The 25,521-nt window shown below is 45.6% G+C and overlaps 1 protein-coding gene and 1 long non-coding RNA gene across 4 annotated transcripts in view; one reads left to right on the top strand and one right to left on the bottom strand.

The window, feature by feature from the left end:
* TIAM1 (TIAM Rac1 associated GEF 1) overlaps positions 1-25,521 on the top strand; it is a 491,618-nt gene that overhangs the window by 441,557 nt on the left and 24,540 nt on the right. For all 3 annotated transcript variants that reach the window (XM_085623101.1, XM_085623102.1, XM_085623103.1), the window contains one exon: positions 15,863-15,965. In XM_085623101.1, coding sequence (XP_085479227.1) covers positions 15,863-15,965 — 103 coding nt within the window. The remainder of the gene's footprint in view (positions 1-15,862; positions 15,966-25,521) is intronic.
* The window catches only part of LOC146805801 (uncharacterized), a 117,153-nt gene that overhangs the window by 85,254 nt on the left and 6,378 nt on the right, over positions 1-25,521 (bottom strand). The gene's annotated exons all lie outside the window — the stretch shown is intronic.

Below are 25,521 nucleotides of genomic sequence, written 5' to 3'. Positions count from 1 at the left end.
AGGAAACCAAAGAGAAGACAACGCTCTGGTCAAGAGCTTGCTCAACTCCGAGAAGAGGCGCTACAACTACTCCAAAAGGAGGCCATAGAACCAGTGCCATGCAGAGAAAGGAACAAGGGAGTGTACTCAAACTACTTCCTGGTCCCAAAGGTGGACGAAACACTAAGACCCATCCTGGATCTACGATTCTAAACAAATTCATAAAGACGCAAAAATTCAAAATGACATCGCTACAAGAAGTGCTACCTCAAATACGAGGCGGAGACTTCATGTCCACCGTGGATCTCAAAGATGCCTACCTGCACATCCCGATGAACAGGCGCCACAAAAACCTGTTAAGGTTCAACATCAACCAGGATAATTACCAAATCACAACCCTGGCATTCGGTCTAAAGTCCGCACCAAGGGTTTTCACAAAATGCCTTGCAGCAGTAGCAGCGTACCTACGGAGGGAAGGGATTCATGTGTATCCTTACCTAGACGACTGGCTAATCAAAGCAAGTACTCGCGACAAGTGCGAGGAGCATGCAGTGCGGGTGACAAGAACACTAACAAATCTGGGGTTCTCGATACACTGGGGGAAGTCATCAATGGAACCAGAACAGGTGAAGATCTTCCTGGGAGCGCAGATCAACACCTTAGACAAAACGGTCATGCCCAGCGACAGGAGAACAATAACCCTGCTGAAGGAGACGCGTCTCTACCAGAAGGGGCGAGCTCTGACAGTGAGAACAGCGAGCAAGATCATGGGCATGATGGCGTCATGCATTCACCTAGTCCCCAATGTACGGCTTCACATGAGACCGTTCCAGGAATGGCTGCAACAACAATGGTCACAATGGAAGTTGGGAGGATCTAGTGGTTGTTACGCTCGCAGTGCAAGAGGAGATAGCATGGTGGAACAGGGAGAACATAACTATAGGAAAGGCCTTGACACCACCAAGCCCAACTGTGACCATTACCACAGACGCATCCCAGATAGGATGGGGAGCTGCAGGGTGTTCTCTTTTTTCTTAGGTCGTAGCAGATCTGCGGGCTAGGTCTGAGGGATTCACCAAAATACTGAATTTAGGAGGCGTTTTAGGGGAGTAGGTGGTAGGGCCAATTTGCACCTTACCTGGGGTCACTACACACACTATATTATGCCACCCTCCTGTGGCAGGGAGCATAGACCTAGCCCTGATTTGAGGAGTCCCCCCCCCCCCCCCCCATTTTCAAGATGGCGGGGACTGAAAATTGTTATTCACCTCGCTTTTCCCACCTTAGGGGTGGGGTTGGCAGAGGTGGGCACACCTATCTTTTTTGTTTTTCCCACCAGTTTTCCCACCCAAAGTGGGGGTGTAAACCAGGGGTTGCCATCTGCTGCTAGCAGCAGAGACTGGGGGTCGCATTACAAAGGCATCAGACCTTTGAAGCTTCCCCTCTTCGAGCACTGGCCCATCCTGGGGGAGGAGGCATGACACCTCTGCCCAGGATGTGCATTTCTGGTCCCAGAGAGCAGGGGCTCTCTACCCAGGTGTCCAGGAACATGTCTGGTGGTGGCTGGCTGCCTATAGCCCGTTAGAGACCACAACTGGGTTGGTAGTAATTCAGGGGGCACCTGTGAAGTGCCATCTGGGTACATGGTACAATAAATCCCACACTGGTCAGGGTGTGGATTTATTGAAAGGAGTAGTTTGGTACCAAACGCTCTTGTATTCAGTGAAGCCATCATGGTCCTCTGGAACTCAAGTTGTCGAGCTCCCAGCCCTTGTACTCTCTTATGGCTACACTGGCGCTTATAATATTAGGCAGTCGGGCCCAATATTGTAGGGGCATATCTGTTCATGCATTTTTTTTTCCTTCACCTGTTGTATAGTGCTACTTGCCTTAGGGCTGTAAGGCCTGCTAGAGGGGTGACTTACCTATGCTGTCGGACAGGTGCCTTATGACTTTGTCGTTTTCTCCCTCACAGGGGCATGGAGGCTGCAAGGGCAGTGGCATTGTCCCAGTGAAGGGGGTCCCTCTTCATCCCATACACTGTAGGTACTCAGGGTACCATTTACTAGAGACTTGGACAGAAGCGCCAATCAGTGGTTTATTTTAGGGAAGGAGCACTGGCACAGGGGACCTGGTTGGCAGGGACCCTGTACACTACATTTGAAACCACATTAAAACCAGGCAAAAAGTGGCTGGCTACCCATGCAAAAGAGGCACATTCTCACAGAGCCCTACAGTTCAGTGGGTCAGAGAACGGGAGTCACTTCCATTAGAAAACCGCCAACAAAGAGAGGAGGTTTCCAAATCGTCGCAACCCACCAAACCTCCCAACAAACAGGTCAGATACAAACACCAGCACAGCAGTGGCAACACCAGCACTGCTGTGGCAATTCCATGTGCCACAGAGACCACCCTTTTGAGGCAAAGGAAAGCAAGTTACTCATAAAATCAGGAGTCCCACCCACACACACAACATCTGTGGGGGGAATAGTGGCCTATCTCCAGAAGTGGAGGGAGGTCACATCAGACAAGTTGATACTCCACATCATCCAACACGGCTGTTGTATAGAACTGGCGAAACACCCAGTAAGTCGTGGCCAAAAGCATACAACCCATACGGAAGTAGAGCAAACCTATCTTCAATAGGAGATAAAAGAATTACTACAAAAACAAGCAATAGAAAAGGTGCCCTTAAGGGAAATGAATTAGGGGATCTACTCTGCATACTTCCTGGTACCGAAACAAGACCAGTCGCTTCGGCCCATACTAGACCTCCACTATCTAAACAAGTTCATAAGAACACAAAATGTAAAAATTACGACTCTACAGGAGGTCATACATCCACTCTAGCAGAAGGGATTACATGGAAACCATAGACTTGAAGGCCGCATATCTACACATTCCGATGAAGCACTAGAAGTTTCTCTGTTTCATAGAGGACAAAGCACACTACCAATTCGGAGTGCTACCATTCTGCATAAAATCAGTTCCCAGAGTGTTCACAAATTGCACGGCCCTAGCCACTCACCTAAGAAGAAAGGGAATACATGTGTACCCCTACTTAGATGGCTGGCTGGTGAGGGCAAGCTTCTCACACAAGTGCAGAGACAACATAAGAACATCTATGTCGACAATCCACAGGGTGAGATTCACAATAAACATGGAGAAGTCTTCACCCACACCAGAGCAGGAGAAGCTCTTCCAGGGAGTGAAAATAAACACAATGCAAGTAAAGGTGTTACAATGCGAGAAAAGAGTCCTAGTTATAACACAAGAAGCTCACTGTTACTAGAACAGTCAACCTCTGACAGGGAGGACTGTGAAGAAATTACTTTGAGTGATGGCTTCCTGCATACAATTAACACCACATGTAAGGCTACATATGAGATCAATCCGCGAATGGGTCCAAAGCCAATGGTCACAGGCGATGGGGAGCTGGGAAGATCTAGTGGTTGTCACGCAAAGGGTGCGGGACGAAATGATATAATGGAACAAGATGAATGTAACAGCAGGAAGACCCTTTATACCACCTGCTCCAACGGTGACCATTACCACGGACGCCTCACATATGGGATGGGGAGCTCATATGGGGAAGCTCATCATCAAAGGGGTATAGGTTCTCCCATTAAACCCACTCCATACCCCAATTAGTTCATCAAAGATCGTTTACCTGCCATGAGCATATTTGGTTTCTCCTTCACCGCATCTTAGCATAGAGATATTTTCCTGACTTTTAATGCCCTTGTTCCTCAGAGGAATGTGACCCAGGTGCGTCATCACATGACAGCATGCTGCTATCTCATTTGTCGAGTGCCACAGGACGCTGTTCTGCTGCCAGGTTCTTGTTTTGTATAGAAAAGTGCCCAAATGTTCTCTGTTGTGAGATGTTCCTTTACTGCCTATATTAGTTTCATTTTGTATAGAAAATCACCCAAACGTTCTCAATTGTTAGATGTTGTTTTACTGCCTATTCATTTCGTTATGTCTTGAAAAAGGTTCAAATGTTCTAAATGTGCTGTATAGAGACTCTCGTTTCTTAGACTGCCTCGGATTATCCCTTATATAAATGAGAATCTGGTATTAATTCTTTCTAGGGCCCTATCATTCTTGCATTGTCTGTGTACATATGTGTTTATTTACACAGACTCAAGATTCTTAAGTGCTATAACTTTCATGTGTTGAAAATATGAAAACATAAAAAAGAGGGAGAAGCCTTGGTACATGGTTACTCATATGCTACGCTCTTATACTGTTTATAATTTGTTATTCTGATGCCGGGTCCCCAGTAATGACGTCTAAGCTCCAATTTTCAAATGTAAGCGTGAGTCAGGATTCTATGTCTTTAGTGAAAACTTTGGGAACTCATCCTATAATCTTATTTTATGAGTTGACAAATGGAAGATCCATCTTTGTTCTTTCTCATATAGGGCTCTCTATGGGTTCTTGATATTCTATTCTTGTAGGTTTTCTGTTACTGTCCATCTCGGGTCCTCAACTGTATGTCCTACTGTCAAAAAGTGCTGTGATATTTTTGTTCTTCTTCGGCCACACCATACATTATTGCGCTGTTTCACATCTGGGTCTTTGCCTTTCTCATCGTCATGCCTATGTACCCAAGGTTGCACTGGTAAGTGATCAGGTAAATGACTTGTGTGGAATTGCAATTGGTATTTTTTCTTAAAAAAACACATTTTCTTCAAGCCTAGGTCAGGAGTCTTGGTCTTTGTTGTCAAACGACAGACACTACAATGTCCGCTTGGGTAATATACGACCACACTGGGGAGGTTCCACGTTAAGGATGACATTGCTGCTTCGTGTCCCGAGTTTCGTGGTCTTGTATGCACTAAGCGGTTCCTCAAGTTGGTACTGCCCCTTTGTGAGAAGAGAGGCTTTTCTCCTCTAAGATTGCCTGAGTTCAGAATTCTCCAATTCTTGTTGATTATCTTCTGTATATGATTCAAGGCTATGTTCTCTTCTTGGTTCCTCTGAATGTTTTCTAAAAGAGCTTCCCTATTTTTGTTATGTGCTCTTTTCCTTGACCTCTGTATGATCTTCTCTGAAGAGTTTTTTGCTTTAAGTTTCTCCTGTAACATATCTGATTGTTTTTGGAAGTCATGTGTTCGACTGCAATTTCTATAAAAACATAGAAACTGCCCGTATTTTAGGTTTTTTTTCAATGGTCTTGGTTGAAAACTGTTGAGCATAAGCAGGTTGTTTTTGTTGGTTTGTAATACGTTTCTGTACGTAGTATTTCATGTTCCATTGGGATTCTTATGTCCAGAAATACCATTTCTTTGTTGCTGGTCATGTGTGTGAATTTCGAATCGGGCTCCAATAAGTCCAGCCACGGCAAGAAGGGGAAACAATAAATCCTGGTCACCTTTCCACACTATACAAATATAATCTATGAACCTCTATAAACCTAGTTTTATTTGGTTGACAAAAGGATTACTAGTGTTGAGGATTCTCTCCTGTTTTAAATGGTGTAACAAATAGTTTCTTACCTGTCGGTGTAGTTTTGCAGCTTGAAGATCTTTCAGGATTCACTATGCTGTGCATTATTCCGCGATCTTGTGGTTGGGTCCGGATTCGTAGTCTTTTCTTTGTTTCTTTTTTTGGTTTTTTTTTGTAGCCCAGGTGGGCGTCGACGACCCACCATTTGGTGCACCTCCCGTGACGTCGTCGTGCTTCCTGCGGAAGTCCCACCTTTGGGGCGCCATCTTCGGGTTCTTTTTTCCTCTGGTTTTTTTTTTTTTTTTTTTTAACCCTAGGCGATTGACTAATCCTTCATGTCCATTTTTCTGTACTATTTCATTCCTTCTGATTTTCCTTATTTCACCCCCTCTTCCTCCATCCTCATCTTCCTGGCGGAGGTGGGCGGGTTCGCTAGTGAATCCAGAAAGATCTTCAAGCTGCAAAACTACACCGACAGGTAAGAAACTATTCGTTTTGCAGCGTGAATCTTTCTAGATTCACTATGCTGTGCATAGATTTTGTAGCGGTTTTCCTAATTTTGTGGCGGCTGGGTGGTAGATGAGCGTTGGTCGTTGAAAATGTGTTGAAGCACCTTCTGTCCAACTTGTGCTTCCTTGTTCATCTGAATGTCCACGCAGTAGTGTTTTGTGAACGTGTGCACAGATGCCCAAGTTGCCGCTAGACATATGTCCTGAATGGGCGTGTTCGCCAGAAAGGCAACGGTTGCCCCCTTTTTCCTTGTGGAGTGAGCCTGAGGCCCCTCCGCCAGCTCCTGTCCAGCCTTTTTGTGGCAGAATTGAATAGTGAGGGCGATCCATCTCGCGATGGTGCCCTTAGTCACTGGCCTACCCATGAAGCTCGTAGCAAAGGACACAAACAACTGCTTTGATTTTCTGAGTTCCTTGGTCCTCTCAATGTAGTGCATCACCGCTCTTCTAGCGTCAAGAGTGTGTAGAGCCATTTCTGCGTTTGTAGTCGGGTTTTGGAAGAAACTCGGTATCTGAATACTCTGGTTCATGTGGAACGTCGACACCACCTTGGGCATGAAGTGTGGGTCTGTTCTCAGGACAATCCTGTCCTTGTGAATCTGAATGTAGGGTTCCTGTAGCGTTGAAGCTTGAAGCTCGCTCACCCTGCGTAGCGAGGTTATGGCAACCAGAAAGGCCGTTTTCATAGTCAACATTTGCAGTGAGGCCTTGTGAATGGGTTCAAACGGTGCCTTCATGAGCTCCGTCAGTACCACGTTGAGATTCCATGCTGGCGGCGGCAACCTTTTAGGAGGAGCAATTCTTTTGGCTCCTTCCATGAATCTCTTTACAACCTGCGATGTGAAGAAACTTCCACCCTTCTCTCCTCTGGTGTAGGCTACGATCCCCGCTAGGTGTACCCTTAGGGAGGTCGAGCAGAGGTTATTCTTTAGGAGGTGTGTGAGGTACCTCAGTACTGTTGAGTCTCTTGTCATCGTATTTTGCAGCCCCTTCTTCCTGCACCACATAGTAAATCTCTGCCATTTCGCGCTGTAGCATTTGCGTGTAGTTGGTTTTCTTGCCTCCCGCAGCACCCGCATAATGCTTGGAGGCAAACTAAGGTGAGCGAACTCTAGGTCTTCAGGAGCCATGCCGCCAGGCTGGGGCTCTCTGGCTCCGGGTGTAGGACCTCTCCGTTTTGCATGGAGAGCAGGTCTCTTCTTCTCGTGAACCTGTGGGGATTGCCTTGCGCCATTTCCAGAATTTGGGAGAACCATGTCTGCCTCGCCCACTGCGAGCCACTAGGATCAGTGTCATGTTGCTGGTTCTGCACTTGTCGAGCACTCTGTGTAACAGGGGTATCGGTGGAAAGGCGTAGGCAAATGTCCTTGACCAGCTTATCCATAGGGCATTGCCCAGGGACTGCTGTTCTGGTTGCCTGGACGCGAAGCTTTGGCATTTTGCATTTTGGCGTGTTGCAAACAGGTCTATTGTGGGAGTTCCCCATCTCTGGAATAGCTTCTGCGTTTCCTGGCCATTGAGCTCCCACTCGTGCGATGCCGAGGTCTGCCTGCTTAGCCAGTCTGCCTCCACATTCTCCTTCCCTGGAAGGTGAATTGCCAGTAGATCTATCCTGAGAGGTATGGCCCACCTCCAAATCTCCTGTGCCAGAGAGGAGAGGGGGAACGACTGAGTCCCCCCCCTGCTTTTTGATATAGAACATTGCCGTGGTGTTGTCTGTTTGAACCAATACCCTCTGGTTGTACAGGTGTCTCTGGAATGCCTTCAGGGCTAGCAGGATGGTTTTCAATTCGAGGTAATTGATATGGCGTACCGCATCTGCTGGAGCCCACAGACCCCTCACTCTGAGATTGTCCATGTGCGCTCCCCATCCCTTTTGAGATGCGTCCGTGGTAATGGTCATTGTTGGGTTTGGTGGTGTCAGGCTCTTCCCTGTTGTCATGTTGTCTCTGTTCCACCAAGTCATCTCCTCCTGCACTGCGTGCGTAACAACCACTAGATCCTCCCAACTTCCGTTTGCCTGTGACCATTGCTGTTGTAGCCATTCTTGGAATGGTCTCATGTGCAGGCGTACATTCGGTACCAGCTGGATACACGACTCCATCATCCCCATGATCTTGCTCACTGACCTCACTGTCAGAGCTCGCCCCTTCTGGTAGAGACGCGTCTCCTTCAGTAGGGCATCTGTTCTCCTGTCGCTGGGCACCACTGTGCTGTTTAGGGTGTTGATTTTTGCTCCCAGGAAAATATTCACCTGCTCTGGTTCCAGCGATGACTTCCCCCAGTGTATCGAGAACCCCAGGTTCGTCAGAGTGTCTGTCATGCGTGCTGCGTGTCTCTCGCACTTCTCGCATGTGTCTGCCTTGACCAGCCAGTCGTCTAGGTAGGGGTAGACATGGATCCCCTCCCTTCGTAGGTGGGCTGCGACTGCCGACAGGCATTTCGTAAAAACCCTTGGCGCTGATTTTAGCCCGAAGGCCAGGGTTGTGAACTGGTAATGCTCCTGGTTGATGTTGAACCTTAGAAGACCCTTGTGTCTTCTGTTTATTGGAATGTGCAGGTAGGCGTCCTTGAGGTCCACGGTGACCATGAAGTCCCCGTCCCTTATTTGGGGCAGCACCTCCTGCAGCGAAGTCATTTTGAACTTTTGCGTTCTGATGAATTTGTTTATGTACCGCAGGTCCAGGATGGGTCTGAGGTTTCCGTCTACTTTCGGCACCACGAAGAAGTTCGAGTAGACCCCCTTGTTCCGTTCTCTGAACGGCACTGCCTCTATGGCTCTTTTTTCTAGTAGTTTCAGCGTTTCTTCTCTGAGTAGGGCAAGCTCTTGACCCGATCTCTGCCTTCTTTTTGGTTTTCTGTCTGGAGGTCTTTTCTCCAAATCCACGCAGTATCAGTATTGCATGACGTTCAGTATCCACTTGTCTGTGGTTATACGTCGCCACTCCTGAAGGTAGAGACTCAGTCTTCCGCCTACTGGCGTTGGATGATCGTAGGCCTTTGGTTTTCCTCTCCCCCCTGATGTTACTGCATTGCGCCTCACCCCTGGGGGTATGTTGTGGGTAGGCGTCCTTCTGCGTGCTGAGTCACTTGGATGAGGGTTGGTCACCCCCCCTTCTCCTTTGGCCACGTCCGTTTCCTCTCCCGCGAAAGGACTGCCCCCGAGGTTGGTACTGCCAGTTTTGCTTCTGCTGACCTTGTTGTCCGTGACTATCACCCTGCTGCCCTTGTTGGAACGCCTGGTGCAACGCTCCCTGCTGGCTTCCTCCCCGACCGTAGGGTCTCCTAGAGGGATTGCGTCTCCTCATCCCCCTGAGCTGTAGGGCCCCCATGGACCTTGCCGTCTCGTTTTCTTTTTTCAGCTGGGTGAGTTTCTCGTCTACTGTTGCTCCGAACAGCGTTTCGCCGTTGAAGGGGGTGCTGAGAATGTTGTTCTGCACCTCCTGTTTGAATCCCGAGATTCTTAGCCACGCATGTCTTCTCTCGGTGACCCCTATGGCCATTAGTCTGGCCGAAGTCTCGGCCCCGTCCAACGCAGTCTTAATGCAAGAGTTTGCAATGTTTTTACCTTCGTCCACCAGGTGGGAGGCTCTTTGGCGGTATTCTTCGGGGAGGTGTTTTACTAGTTCCCCCATCTCGTCCCAGTGCTGGTACTGGTGTCTATTGAGCAGTGCATTTGAATTCGTCATGCGCCAGTGCATTGCGGCGTTCCTCTCGACCTTTCTTCCTGTGAGGTCCATCCTCCTGCTCTCTTTATCGGGTGGTGGCCCCGAAGTCGCTGGCACGTTGGCCCTTCTCCTGGCCGTGGAAACTATGATGGAGTCGGCCGTGATACTACCCTTGATGTAAGGGGGGTCCAGAGAAGAGTGCTTATACTTTTTCTCCGTCCTGGGCGTGATCGAACGGCAAGTCGCTGGTTCCTTAAAGGCTTCTCTTCCCTGATTCATCACACTTTGTAGCATGGGAAGGAATTGGCTCCTCGTCTGGATGGGGAGCAGGGTCTCGAGGAGGTAATCGGCTTTCGGCCTCTCTTCTTCCAGTTTCACGCCGAAGGCTGTTGCTGCGCTCTTGACCACCATATTGTACACCCCGATGTCGTCGGGCGGCGAAGGCCTCGAAGGGTACGTGTCCACGGCCTCCTCTGGGTTTTCGGTGTCGAGATCCTGCCATTCTATCTCGTGGCTGGTTGATGGCGCCGAGCTGTAGAACGACTGCTGGTCGTCTTCTTCGGCTTCGCCCTCATAATAGGTCTCATCTTCCTCTTCGAGATCTCTCTGTAGCTCCTCGGTGTCGAAATCGTTCTGATCCTCGATTTCGACGACGTCCGTCGGCGGAGCCGTTGGAATTTTGTATTCCTTCATGTTGGCGTCGAACTCCTTCTTCCTCTGAAGGATGTTCTCCATTTCGGCCTCGAGCCGCCTCTTCTTTTTCTCCATCTCGGAGATGCTTTCGGCGTCGACCGCGGGCCTCTTCGACGGAACTTGCGTCGACGCCGGCTTGTCCTTCTGCGTCGAGCGCCCCGTTTCATGGGTTGTCTTCGACGAACCTAGCCTTTCGGCGTCTTTCGGCACCAGGGAGCCCTTTTCAAAGGATCCGCTCGGCCTCTTGTCCATGCCTCCACCCTTGGTCGTCGAAGTTTTCGGCGCCGGGGCTCCCTTTGTGGACTTTGACTCAGATTTTCTCGAGTCACCCTCGGGTTTTCGAGGCGTTTTCGGGTGTTTTGAACTCGACGACTCTCTTACCTCGTCTTGAGTCTTCTTGTCGGTCTCTACGACCGTGAAGTTTTCGGGTCCCTCGGCGACGTTGTCCTCATCGTCTGTGGAGAGGCCCAGATCGTAGAGCGACCGGGCTTTACCCTTGCCTTCCATGCTGGCGTTGGCTCTTCTCTGACGTTCTCTCACCCGGAGCATCTTCGGCGCGAAGGCTGAGCAGGCGTTGCAATCCTTGCTCAGGTGGTCGACCGGTAGGCAGAGATTGCAGACCGGATGCTGGTCCTTCTGCGCGAACTTGTGGTGGCAGTTAGGGCAGAACTTGAATGGCGTCTTGTCCATTGCTCTCAGGGCCTCTGAGTGCGCATTCTCCAAGGGCGTCGAAGAAAAGGTGGAACTCTTCCTTCTTCGCGCTCCGGATGTTATATTTTCCTCTCCTGTGATCTTTTCGTAGTTGTTTATCGACGAAACTCGCTTTTCCTTCTTCTTTCTCCGACTGAAATCCTGGAGCTTCCCGATGACGATCCAGACCCAACGGCGGAAAAAAGAATCTGAAGATGGCGCCCCAAAGGTGGGACTTCCGCAGGAAGCACGACGACGTCACGGGAGGTGCACCAAATGGTGGGTCGTCGACGCCCACCTGGGCTACAAAATAAAACAAAAAAAAAAAACAAAGAAAAGACTACGAATCCGGACCCAACCACAAGATCGCGGAATAATGCACAGCATAGTGAATCCAGAAAGATTCACGCTGCAAAAATACAGGCCTGCCACACCTGGGGCAAATGTACTACCCATTGAATCCAGAAACCAATCTCATTTGAATCCAGAACATTCTTAAAGCTGCAAAACTTCTCCTACAGGTAAATAACCATTTCATGACCTTATTACATTTAATAAGCTGTCATTTCTAAATGGGAGCAGGTAACCAGTTCATGTTTGGTGTCTTTGGAATTGTAATAAAAAACATCTCTCATGGTGAAGTCGGATTTTAAATTACAATTTTGAAAATGGTACTTTTAGAAAGTTGGTGTTTTCCTGCCTTAGCCATTTACTGCCTGCAGCATGTCTCTGGATCACATGACTGGGTGCAGTTGGTGTGCCTGGATGGGCCATTACTGGCTGGATGGGAGGGTAGAGCTAGGCACAGGTCTACGTACACTTGAAAAGGCTATGTTCTGTCTCCACACAATGGGTTGCATATACCCCCTGTAGTTAGTCTGGAACCAAGACATGGAAGATAGGTTGCCTGTGGATTTCAAAGGGAAACCTCAAGCTGCATCTCTCAAGTCAAAAGAAGGCCCAGGTAGAAATATTGGATCTCTGACCCCAACTCTTCAGTACACTTTTGGACCTGTGGAAACTCTACCAGGAAGAAGGACTGCTGTGATGCTGGAACGACTGCCACTCTGTTCTGAAGGACTGCTGCCCTTATGTGCTGACCTGCTGCCTGCTACCCTCTTGCCTGGGAGAGAAGAACTGGACCTGCAATTGTTGAAATCAGAATCCCGGAGTGCCTCCAAGGGCTAGTTGGCTGGCCTCCTAACTAGAGCCTCAGGAACAGAAGGCTCCAACAATCTTGAACCCAGCACCTGGATTGAGTCTTACCCTACCAAATGGTGTCACCCCAGTCCTGGACCCTTGGAAGTGGGCCTAAAGGTGCTCTGCTAGTCCCTCTCTGGACCCAGCAGAGCCGATGCATTTCCTCAGCTGCAGGACACAGAGAAGAACCTACGCATCACTTCTGCTTCATGCACCTTCGCGTTGCATGGATTCTGCATCGCTCTCACAGCCCGCAAACTCATTGGAACCTCTGCTTTGTGACGCATCTTGACGCAGGCGCTCACATCCCTCGTCAACTGCAGCCTCGACTCTGTATTCCAATCTCGCATCTACTCGGAACCGATGCATCATTCTGACTGCACAACGCATCCAAAGCGATGGATTTCGCATCGCAAGTCCCTCGTTGAAGGGATCCTCGACTACGACGCAGGGCCTCACATCGCAGCCTCTTAGCCCCTCGTAACCGACGTATCGCTCCGGCTGTGTGACGCATCTTCGACGTGGACTCTCGCAACCCTCCCCAACCAGGATTTAAGGTACTCTTGTTCAGCGGACCTAACTGTGTCCCTGTGGACGACCTACGTGCCATCGCGATTGGACTGAACGTGTGACTTTGTCGTGGTCCGGTGTGACCAGATATTCAAAGCTGCCAGTTTGTGCTTTTTGGCACTATTTTCACTAATATCTTTAACATTGCATATCCCTGGTTCTACTGATTGGACTTTTGTTGTTTTGGTCCTGTTTTATTTGATAAAAATTACTCTAGTTTTCTAATCTGATGTGGGATCCTTTTTTGTGTGGTGTTATCACTTAATTGCTGTTTGAAGTGTTGTACCTTGCACATTGCTTCTGAGTTAAGCCTGACTGGTCTATGCCAAGCTACCAGAGGGCTGAGCACAAGTTAATTTAGGGTTGACTTGTGCCTCACCCTGACAAGGATTGTGGTTGCTGCTTGAGAAAGGTTTCACTCCTCCTCAACCAGGAACCCAATGTCTTACAAATACCATGTAATGTACAGTTGGTTTATTTTTCTATTACAAATGGTGCATCAATGCTCTGGACCTAATGTATTGCTCCCATTCACAAATTAGGAATGTTCAATTTGCACACCTACTGGTTTGATAAAGGGAATGCAATTTGAGATGCGACCAATCTACAGATCGGTTGCATCTTAAGTGGTCTATTCTTGTGGGTCGCAAAATGACCTGCTTAATGAATAGATTATACAGGCCACAGTTTGCCTCCCCTGCAAAAAGACTGCTAATTCAAGGCTTACTAGGGACAACAGACTTTTGTCTCTGCATTTGCTTTCTAAAACTGGACACTTATTTTTAAAGCAGATTTTTTCCATGAAAGGTGTAGGTGGTGCTTTAAAAAAAAAAAAAAAGGTTTCTGCAGGTCCACTGACTGCTCCCCGCAGGTTGCTGACATGATTCACAGAGAGGTTGGTGTCTCCTGGGAAATCTTCCCCTTTGAGAATCAGTTATCGCACCCACAGTATAAGTTGGTAACTCATCCTAATGCATTAGTGGGTTGTGACAAATTAATTTCCATATTGTTGTGATGTTGTTAAAATAGCATGTTCTACTTGTCTCTCTTTTGTGACTCCAGACACCTGTTCAAATACAGATCTGGCTATATTTTGTGTTGTAATGCTTGCCATGTTTAGTCTCCCTAGCTAAGAATGATATCTACATATAAATCCCGTTCAACTCCCAAAGATACTTAAGAACTTTGGTAGTCTTTGGTGAGGGCCTTATCCATCGCAAGCAATGGCAAGTGCTAATCGACCTCTGGAAAATCTTTCTCCTTTTATATTCCCTTTCCAGTACTGTATAAAATAATTCCGTTATTTGCAACCTCAATAGCATTACTTTTATGGAAGCCGTAATCTTTAATTGTTCTTCAAATATAAATCTATAGATTGTCAATTTGGATCTTTTTTCATGATTTGATTGAGGTCTCAAGTAGGACATAATTGGACATACTTGGACAAGTACAATAATGATGCTCATTTATCTATTCCAATACCTTTTCTTTTTGAGTCACATAAATACATACATTTTCCTTCTTAGTATTTCCTTCTTTATCCAGCAAACCAACTTGTCAGGAGTTGACTACAATAACAGCCTATATTTACAGCCATACATGACTACCCTGGCCATTTGCATTTGCTCTGAATTTACTGCTATTAAACAGGCAGGTAACTATATTTAAGATCAATATTTTATGAGAGATACACCCCGGCCCTCCACATTTACATATGAAAAATTTTATCGATAACAATTAGTCTTCATAAAGATATTTCATTATTTTCACAGGTGTAGACCAACCATAAAGAAGGAGTTATTGTACAAAAAGAAAGAACTGTTTGCAATTTGGTTGCGAACAAGATACAGTTGTTGTAAGTTATTGGTTTCCTGTTCCATTCAAAGCAGCTGTGTTCGGTGATGATGGAGAACAGCCGACACGAGTTTCGTCACTGATGTGACTTTTGCGAGGCTTCTAAACATTCGCTTCAGTGTAGCATGAAGTAGCAAACGAGACGTATATTGTGACGGAATAAGTAAGTCATCCCAAAATTTCTTAATAAAAGTCTTAGATAAGCTAGTGCGATAATGGTATCTTCCAATAGTAGAAGTCTTCTAAGTAGCTATGAAGTATAGTGAGTACCGCACTCAATAACAGTGGAAGTGTGTCACCCCACTCATAAGGTAGTGTCAACTCGATTTGAATTGGACTTCTGGTTATTGTATCCAAATATGGACCATGCTAAGTCCCTGTGTTGCAATCACCGTCGTCGATGTATGTTCATGCGAGATGGCTGACCATTAACAGCTACTTAGAAGATTTCTACTATTGGAAGATACCATTATCGCACTAGCTTATCTAACACTTTTATTAAAAAATTTTGGGGCGACTTTCTTCTTCCGTCACAATATACGTCTCGTTTGCTACTTCTTGCTACTCTGAAACTACTGTATCAAAGCCTTGAAAAAGTCACATCAGTGACAAAACACGTGTCGGCTGTTCTCCATCATCACCGAACATAGCTGCTTTGAATGGAACAGGAAAACAATAACTTGTAACTGTATCTTTTTCACAACCAAATTGCAAGAAAATGTTAAAGAAAAGCTTACAAAGAAATAGTTCTTTCTTTTAGTACAATAACTCTTTCTTTCAGTGGTCTACACCTGTGAAAATAATTAAACATATCTTTATGAAGACTAATTGTTGTCGAAAACAGATTTCATATGTAAACGTGAATTCCGGGGTATATCTCTTATAAACTTTTGAATACAAAGGTTTTCCTTTGTACAAACGCACCTCAGTTGGTAGGGTGTGGCATTACCCTGAGTGGCACCATTACTCAACCAACCTATACATACTGTATTTCTTTTCACAATATGCCCACTAAATAGCTCATCATACGAGGTGCGCCTTTTTGTTCCATTACCATCTTGTTGTTTGTTGCAAAGATCATTATTTAACTAGGAGGACATTTTTTAGTTGTGTAGTCTAAAGATATTAAAATATTAATGCATCTCATGCTATCAAATCCTTAAACAGCATTTGTTATTTAGTGAGTATGTTAACAAATTTCCTATATCCGCTTAAGGCATGGACTAATCACAGTTTTTATTATAGGGGGGGTCTCATCGATTGTCGATGATTGAAGACCCTGATGCCTTCCGATTTCGTCATATGATTTCCTTTGAGGCACTGCAGATTCGATCTCTCGCTAGTGGAGGTAATGTTCATATATTTATGCCATTCTCTTTTCTGTATAACAGTAATGGTCGATACTGCTGATGATGTCTGTGGATGTATTTCATTTCCCATTTTACCAAAACCTTTCTTTGCACTCATGGCTTGTATGAATCAATTACTAAGACGTTGTTTTCTATCCGAAGTGTGCAACAGTTGTGTAACAAAACTGTTAAACTCTAATTGTTCTTGAGACATTAATTGTTTTAATACTCCTTTATAAACATGGCTGCTCAGTTTACAGTTATGTATCAATAATGATCATGCTATGAAATGGACTAGATAGATACATGGATTTTGTTTCTTTGAATTGTATGTTCTCTTTGTGTTCATGGGTGGAGTTTGCTTTTCTGTGCTGCTAAATGTAATGTTTCTGAGGGTCACTGGCAAGATACCATTGCCATTTCCAAGACTTCTTAGCCGAGTTAATCCACAAGTTCTGTAATGGTGGGTAAGCTCACTTGAGTTTGAAGTTCGCTCTGGCAAGCTGTATGTATCGTGCCTAATGGGCACCAACAAATGGTACGAAAATGTTTTGAAGTGGTGAAAATGGTTGACTCTTACATGAGCAATAGCATGACAGAGAATTAGTTATGTAATTTTAATATTAGCTCTGCAGCTACTGTTTTTCACAAATAGCCTTCACACCCTACTCTATTGCCTTTTGTTGATGGCATTTATTCATTAGTCTGTAGTCTAAACTGAAGGGTGGTTGTGGTTTGTATCAGCAACTGCCTGACCGAACACCATAAATCATAAGGAGAGTCCATTAATTAATTGCAGTGTTTAGACAGTGGTCTTAGTGATAGTATAGCACTGGGATCATTTAAATTTGGTATCCATTGCATTCATTGGACTAGCATTCCAGGTAAATTACTACATACCTGTTTTTAAAACTGTTGAAAGACGCACAAGCATGTTTAATATTTGAAGCGGTTTGCTTAACATTTCCCACACCCCACAACTACAAAAAACCCTGTTCAGGAAGGTAGCAGGGGTTTCACCTGTTGTAGATTGGGGAGTTGACTGATTGGCACAAAGGGCTGGGCATAAAGCTGATTTTTAATCCTTCCCCGGTTTATGCACAATCGAGTAATCATACTCTTGCAGTCTCAACCCACACCTCTCCATGAGAGGGGGCATCCTGGCTTTTGGATTTTTGAAAATGGTGAGCAATGCCTGATGGTCACTGACAAGAGTGAAATGTTTTCCGTACAGAAACACATGAAAATGTTCACAGGTCTACACTACAGCCAGGCTATCTTTTTCTGGCTGGGAGTAGGCATGTTCAGTCTGAGATAGACTGCTAACGTAGGTCACAATGTGTCTCTGAACATTTGGTTGTCCATTGTGTTGAACAAGGATCGTGCCCAACCCCACCGGGCTTGCATCTACTCCAATCTCAGTATGTAACTTTGGATCAAAGTAAGCCATTTCAGTTGCATTTTCAATTTCATGTTTTATTATCTTGAAAATTCTGTCACATTCAGAGGACCACTTGAAGGGAATATTCTTTTTTGTCAAGTCTCAAATATATCTGGAGTAATAACTGGCCATGCCTAAGAAGGATCACAGCATAGCTACATCTTGCGGGGGGTACTTGTAGATGCCCATGCTTATACCTTTTCAGGGTCAGGAGTCATTCTCCCTTCAGAGTAAATATGGCCAAAAAATTTGAATTTACTTTTGTGAAACTCGCACTTTTCTGCATTTTTAAAGTGAGACCTGCATCAGCAAGCAGACGGCATACTTCTGTAAGAGCTTTGTCTTTTTTTTTTTTTTACTTTATTTTATTGAGCAGAGCTATCAGAAATCATACAATACTTGCACTTGACGAATACAGCGAAATTGATCCAAAATACTAATTTTTGTTCATTAATTAGAAAAAACATATACAACAAAATCCATCATCAAATTAACAGTCAACAAAATATTCCCAAATCCGTGAAAATTTCTTAATTGCCCCCACCTGTTTGGCATAAGCTTCTTCAAAAAGCTTCGTACTTTTCATTTTCATAAGTCATTTCTCAAACAAAGGTACTTGCAATGATCTTCAGTTTTGTAAAATTAACGAACGAGCAACCAACATTGAAATAACAAGGAAATGGCCCTCAGTTTTTGAAAGTATAGCTTCCCTACTAGTTAGTCCAAACAGAACAGCTTCTACTATAGGTTTGTACGTTTTTTTAATCGCCCTGCTAAAATATTCAAATATTTTCTCGCAAAATATTATCAACTTAGGACAAGAGAAAAAGATATATGCCGCCATCCCCCTTCCGATAAGGTACCACAACGAAAACAGCTATTTTCCACCTCTGTATACATTTTATTTAACGCTTCTGGGGTGTAGTATACCATCCAGTGAGCGAGAAATGCCATTCTTTTATAGTCTGAATCTCTCAATATCTTGTTTCCTGTAGTTGATATCTTTTGCCAATCTTGATAAGAAAAAACACATTGAGTTTGAGTTGCAACTTTCTCCAACATTTTTAAAACCAGTGGGGATTCGTCTTGGGAGCTTGTTAAGCGATACCAATTACCCACTCCAGTCAACTTTGAAATATACAGTGCAGTAACAATTTTGCCAGGAGGGGTATTAAATATAAGATTATACTTTTTCAAAAAATGGATAATTTGAAAAAATTCAAAAAAAGAAGGTTTGTTGTTATCAAGACCTCTGGCCTGCACTTCTTCCCAAGTAATCATCCTGCCCTGTATAACAAACTGATTAACCATCCCCAAACCAGAATCGTTCCATGTTTTCAACTGAGTGGAATGGATATGTAAGCCTAAATCTCTACACTCAATTAATTTTAAGGGGAAAAAAACGAGAAATCCTTTTGTTTAAAAACAGTACGAAGTCTATATGAAAAATCCACTAACGTTTTATATCTTGTTTTCTTTGGGAGTTTGGATGTTTTTAAAAATGTGGGAACTTGAGTTCCGGCTTCTTGAATCATTTTATTAATGAAAAAATGATCGACCTGCTTCTGTTTGGATAATGAGTAACCCCGGGCGTAGTACTCCGCTTCGCCCACGGAGTGTACGTAGCGCTGCCTGCTTCGCGGTTTACGAAGTAGGCGTAGCAGGCAGCGCTACGCACACGCCAGGGCGAATCAGAGCTGCCCGCCGCCCGCTCTCCTTTTAAAATAAGGTAAACTATGATAAAAAAAATAAGATAAAATGCCTTACCTGCAGCGCGGCGTCCCGGGGCTCCCTCTTCCTCGTTGACGGCAACTTCTTTTCACAAATGCGCATGCGCGGATGCCCGCGCATGCGCATTTCTCGCGAGAAAAGAAGAAAAACCTAAAGCAGACATTCAAAAAAAAATTCAAAGAGACAGCAAGATCTAAATGCTGCACTCCTTGTTCAGATATAGGAGGGCATTATAGAAATCAGGACACTAATCTAACAAAACAAGTTATTTTCCAGCTGAAATTGCCTTAAGAAGCTCCTGCGCCTCTTCAATATGTGTAAACTAATGAAACTTCCCCCCGCACAAGGACTTTGAGTTTAAATTGTTGCGCAATGAAAGCCTGAGCCCCTTGGGCTTTAAAGAGATATAATAACTTGACAAAGTCTGTACGCAGCCACTGCGGACATATCAGAAAAAATTCTACATTTAGGTCCATTCTCAGTTTCAAACTGTCTCGACTGGATTGCCTTAGACAAAAGTTTTTCCTTAATGCGGTAATCTGCAAAATTAACCAGTATAGTCCGGGGAGACTTCAAATTGGGGGGGAAGATGAGCTGGAACCCGATGAGCCCTAGTTACAGTTAAATCGCCAGAAAACTCAGGAATCACAATCTTCTTCATAAAGACTTCAACCCAATTGAGTGTATCTGCTCCTTCGAGCCGCTCCGGAACACCCACTATGCGTAGATTTGAACGACGTGAGAAATTTTCAAGTTCTTCAATCTTGTTTTCCATACTTATTTTCTCATGGGAAGCTTGATCTACTTGCTGAAAAATGCCATTCATTTGGTCCTCAACAAAGGAAATTCTTGCCTCAGCCTCCTGAATGCGAATTGGGAGACTAGTGGCTGCTTCCTCTATCTTCCCCAGTCGCTGATGTATAGCTGCAATTTCAGATTGTTGTGATTTCTTCATGTCCCGAATTTCTTCAAGAATCATATTAAGCATAGTTTTGATATCCATCTGAAATAAAATGGCCTTCTCATCCTGGAGTGCGGGATCGCATTCTTTAGCTCCTTGCTGTGGCTCATTGTTATGTTCGATCATCAAAGGATCTTATGATTTAGTCCTCCTTAGGACCGAAGCTACTTGTTGGCCTTGCAGATCTTGCTGAGCTTGTAGACCTTGCTGGACTGGCATGGTACCATTAGATTGAATTGGAATGTCCCTTTCGCAAGTAAAGAGGAGAGAGGGCGGAGACTGAGGAAGCGGAGTCGCAGCAGCTATTGCCACTGTTAAAGCAGTATTTTTAAGCTGGTCCGCGTCCGAGTCTGATAAAATCATAAACTGTTCCTCTGCTGGTGCCTGTACACCCTGAGCGCCTGGGGAACAGACCCCTGGAGAAGAGGAGGATACTGGCCCTGGAGATAATGCTGGCTCTGGCGATGCTGCTGGCATTGTCGTATCTCCTATTGTGACTAAGGTGTTCTGTGCTGAAGAGTCTTGGCTAAGATTATCTGTCTGTGGCGAAGTGATAGGAAGTAGCATCTTTTTAACGAAGAGAGGGAAATCTCTGGCATTCTTCTGCTCTTGACTTTTTCGAGCTACAACATTTCCTGGCGAAATAGCTAAGTTGTTATCCCTTAGCTTAGATCCTGAAGCCTCCGTCACATTTATCTCCTTTAGTGATGGATTATCGGTTTCTGAACTTTGAGAGCTAAAGGAGGACTCCCCATGGTGCATTTTACTTCCTACTTTAGTTAAAGTCTGATTCAGCTTGGCTTTAGCTAAATGCGTTTTAGTTTTTGCTGCAATTGCAGCATCCGCTTTCGCCGCAGCTGCGGCAAGCTTCAACTGTTTCTTCATTATTTGGCTTTAACTAAGAACACCCGCTTTTGAATCATAAGTGGTAACCAGCCCAAGTCTCTTGCGAGGTCTTATAACTGCAAATTATATCGGGACTCACCAGTAGTGCCGCCCTCCTGTCCCTCTCCTCACGCTCTCCTCCTGCCTCAATCCTCACTACAATCAACTGACCTTCCGCGCTTCTAGGATTCTCCAGCAGCACTTCCCCGTGATTTCACTACCCAGCCGCTTGTAGAAACCGCACCGCTGCACTTCTCCACCTCTCCGAGCACAGAGCCTCCACACAGCAGCTGCCATACAGAGGAAATGAGAGAAAAAAAAGCGGACCGGAGCCTCCGCACTCAGCTGAACGGCATACTGAAACCGAAGCCGCCATGAATCAGTTTCCTGCACCCAGCGTCCACGCTCTCCATCCAAATAAGTCAGCGCACCGAATACCCCTTGAAGAAAGCCGCGAAGCAGCCGGGACTACAACCGCTCCACGAGAGGCCCGCGCTGACTCAAAAGAGCGCAAACAAAATTCAAACAGCAGCTCCGCAGCGTCCGCTCCCACCACGCCAAACAAACAAAGACGCCATCACTGGAGGGGGAGGAGCATAGCCAAGGGCTACGTGCTAGCGGGAAGCGCCATGGCCCATTTGATATCCCTCCCTGTAAGAGCTTTGTCATGCTCTTTTTTTGTGGGGGGGCCCCAAACACTAGTATAGCATCAGTGTAGTTAAAAGCATGTGTCACAGATTGAATTATTTGGTGAATTACATCCTGAAAGGTCTCTGCAGCTGACGACCCACCAAAGCTAAGTCTTTAGTATCTGAACAAACCAGCATGAGTTGAAAAACTAGTAATGAACTTACCTACAGTTCTCTTCCAGCTCGAGTTGATGATATCCTTTGGTCAAATCAAGACGGGAGTAAACGTTGGCACCATTTAGCTGTGTAATCATGCCTTTTATGTGTGAACCTGGATGTCTTTCTGTCTCAATTGCTTAGTTAACCTGGTGCATATCAACACAAATTCACACTGCACCACCACGGTCCTTTTTTGGCACTACCACAAAGGGCGAAACCCATGGCGTCGGACCAGTAGAGTGCTCGATGATGTCATGCTTTAATAATATTTCTGGTTCTTTCTCAATGGCCTCCTGTGAATGAAAAGCAATCCAACAGTGTCACTGAGCAACAGGAAGAATGTCCTCATTAATGTGAAGTTGCACCTTCGTTGTCTTGAGTTTTTCTAGTCTATGAAGCAATGAAGGGAATTGACTTACTGTTTCAGAATGTGCATTGAGGTTGTAGGTGGTGGATATTGGTTCCATGTCAGCAGCAGTGCTGAAACTGAGTAGACATGCACTAGACTAAGTGCGTTGGAGAACATAAATTGGTGCATGTACTGTTGTTTTCTTGTTCCTTATGCTCACTATAAATGACCCTTGACTTTGTAATGGCATAGAAGCAGCCCATGTGTACACCTTTGTTTTTCGTGGCATTAGACGTGGTACCGGAGACAGTTTGTATTTTTCTGCCGGCATGAAATTGATCTATGCATCACTGTTTGTACTGAAAGTTGTAGGGCAGCCATTCACCTTTAGCATGATTTTCTTGCATTCGCTAAATGAGTTTGGTCGCTTCATGTAGCGATCTCTCTCACTGTGTCCCTCTTTGCAAGCACCCAAACCTACGTGTGCATGATTTTCTGCAGTCGACATCACCATTGCACATCCATCTTCTTCACTGTCGACTTCGTTTAGTCTCTGCTTGCCTTTTTGGCCTTGTGGGCGTGGCTAGTATGTTTTTGGAATTTTCTGGCTCCCATTTTCTCTTCTCGTCATGACGCACTTAGTTTCTCTTTTGTTTTGCAGACCATTATGAAATGGTTTTCCCTCACACAGCCTTTGCATATCTGTCCAATGGCGGGAAATTTACCTCCGTGTGGAAACATCGGAAACACAATTTATTTTTCTTCAGAGACATAGTCTTCTGAGCCTCCACTTTGTGTTTCTGCTTGCTATTCATGATTCATTCTGGGTTGTACCAGCTTCCATACCAGCAGCCTGTTGATTTGTACGCTCCTCCGCTCTCGCAGCCATGAGCACCTTTTCTAGACTGAATGTCTTTCTCAGCATGCATCGTCTGAACAAATCTGAGAAGTAACCATCCATAACTCTGAGACGCATGGCTTCTTCATAATTGAATTAACTGAACTTGCAGTGCTTGATGAGGGTATCAAGTCTTTTAACAAACTCACCCATCATTTCACCAGCTTGGTGTCTTGCCTGGTTGAAAATGCACCTTTCATAGACTACATTCGGCATTGAATGGATTGAACTTGGCTTCCAATGTTTTCTTTATCATTTCTTTCACTCGGTCATCTTCAAGGTTCTTTATGTACTTGATGATCTTTTTGTCATCTGCTTCTTCTAGAGCAGTGATACCCTAAGTACGGCCCGGGTGCCCCTTGTGGCCCTATTGACCTTTACATCCGGCCGCCCTGATGAACAGCAGCACAAGCTGCTGTTTAGTTGCTGAGCACTAATAGTCAGAATTTTTTTTTAAATAAACGGACAAGCATTTATTAACCAGCAAAGAAATGCTGGTACGTTTAACATGTTTTTAGACCTCCTTACACAATCCCTTACCCACCCAGACCCCTACTGCCACTCTGCTGGCATCAGTGCGACCTTCGGTCATACCACAGACTGTACTTTGTGGCCCCATGGCAAATGTTTGAGTACCCATGTTCTAGAGAATCTATTAAATCAGCAAACGTTTCAATCAATGCAGTCCATCTGGCATCAATGTTGTGTTTTTTGGCAGTGTTGAGTGGCGGATTTCAGGAACGCGGCTGCGCCGTATTTGGCGCTCATATCTGTAGCCAATAAAGAACTTCAATTTCTTGAAGCCTTTTTTGAGTTGTTCTGAATACCACCAGCTGCCTTTTTGCATTTCTGCAGGAACCAACGGCTGCGTAAACACAACCCCTATGTTTGTGCTACAGTGGCTTCCCCAGATTATGAGGTTGTATGACGCGTTGTCTGTGTTTGCCAGTGATTAGACATTAATTTCTTGTATCTCATTGTCGCTGCCTTAAGCGCTTCTTTGTACCTGGTTGTTGCTGCCTTTAGTGTTTCTGCTCCGTATGGACGATGGCTCCGTGTTACGCTGTGACGCAGTATTTCTTCTTCCGGCCTTACCAGTAGAATTATGGCAGGCTTTCTGATGGTGCTCCTGTGTAGGGCCTCCACCTTATTCGAGGGCCTTGTGCAAGCCTAAGTGTATTGTGCCCCCCTATGGGAACCCTCAGCATCAATGTGCCATGGTGCAGGGAAAAGTGAAGACACAACATGGCACACCTCCTGTGTGCCATGCCTGCAGACACTGCATGCAGTATAGGTAAGTCACCCCTACAGCAGGCCTTACAACCCTAAGGCAGGGGGCTCTATACTACATTTGTGGACATATTTGCTTGAGAGATATGCCCCTGTTATGTTGAAGTCGGTTCTTAGATATTACAAGTGAACAGGGAAGCCCTTTTGAGTACATGTGCTGGAAACTGGCATTTGCGAGTTCCCCAGCGACATGATGGCTTCACTGAAACCATTCCAGTGATGGATTTATTAATACATGCACACACAGGGCATCTTAGAGGTGCCCCCTGAAAACCTACTGACTACTCGTGTGCTGACTGACTGGTGTAGACCAGCCTGCTACCACAGACAGATCTCGGATCCCCTGCAGGTGAGAGCCCACGCTCTCTGAGGGCAGAAACAGTGCATGCTTTGTCACCTCCTCCAAGCTGGATGGCTCAGTGATCCGCATATCAAGGCAGGAGACTTCAGAGGCCTCGGCAACCTTTAATATGCGAGACAAGGCTTCCCCAGACAGGGGGAATGCCACCCCCTGCCCCTGGTCGATTTGGTACCAGGACAGGTGGGAAAATGATCTAGTCAGGAGATGTGTTCCCCTCTCAGGCGAGTTCCACCCCTAATGTGGGCAATCTGATATGGACACAACTTTTAGAATCCCACCATCTTATTTTTGCAGAATTAGGCTCTCTGGGGTGGGGTTATGCCCACTTTTCACAGGGAGTGGTCATATAGAGTGTGTAGACACCCTAAAGGTAAGTAGCCCATCGGCTACTAACTGTCACTCCTCTTAATGCCCCTAAGTTGAGTATTTAGGTGGTACCCCTGACACCACTAACTTAGATTCGAACGATCCAGAAGAAGAGGACAAAGAAGAACCGTGAGAAAAGCAATAACTGAATACTGCTGTGGACTCTTGGCGCCAACCCCTGCCTGCCTGCACCAGTCTCAACAGTTGTGACCAGCGTCTCATCCTGCAGTTGAACAGCTTCCAAGAACCCTAGGAGACTGACAGCCCTTTGAAAATTGCCAGTAATCTCCCTTGGAGTAGAGGAGCTACTCCCCTGCAGTCCGCAAGCATTGGAAATGCAAAGTCCGATTCACTGACTTGCCACTCCCCAGCCAGCCCGACTCAGCAGCCCCTGAGAAAGATTTATCTGTGCTCTTTGAAGGTCA

Source organism: Triturus cristatus, chromosome 8 (assembly GCF_964204655.1).
Source record: "Triturus cristatus chromosome 8, aTriCri1.1, whole genome shotgun sequence".
NCBI lineage: Eukaryota > Metazoa > Chordata > Amphibia > Caudata > Salamandridae > Triturus > Triturus cristatus.
This window is presented reverse-complemented; position numbering and strand designations above follow the sequence as displayed.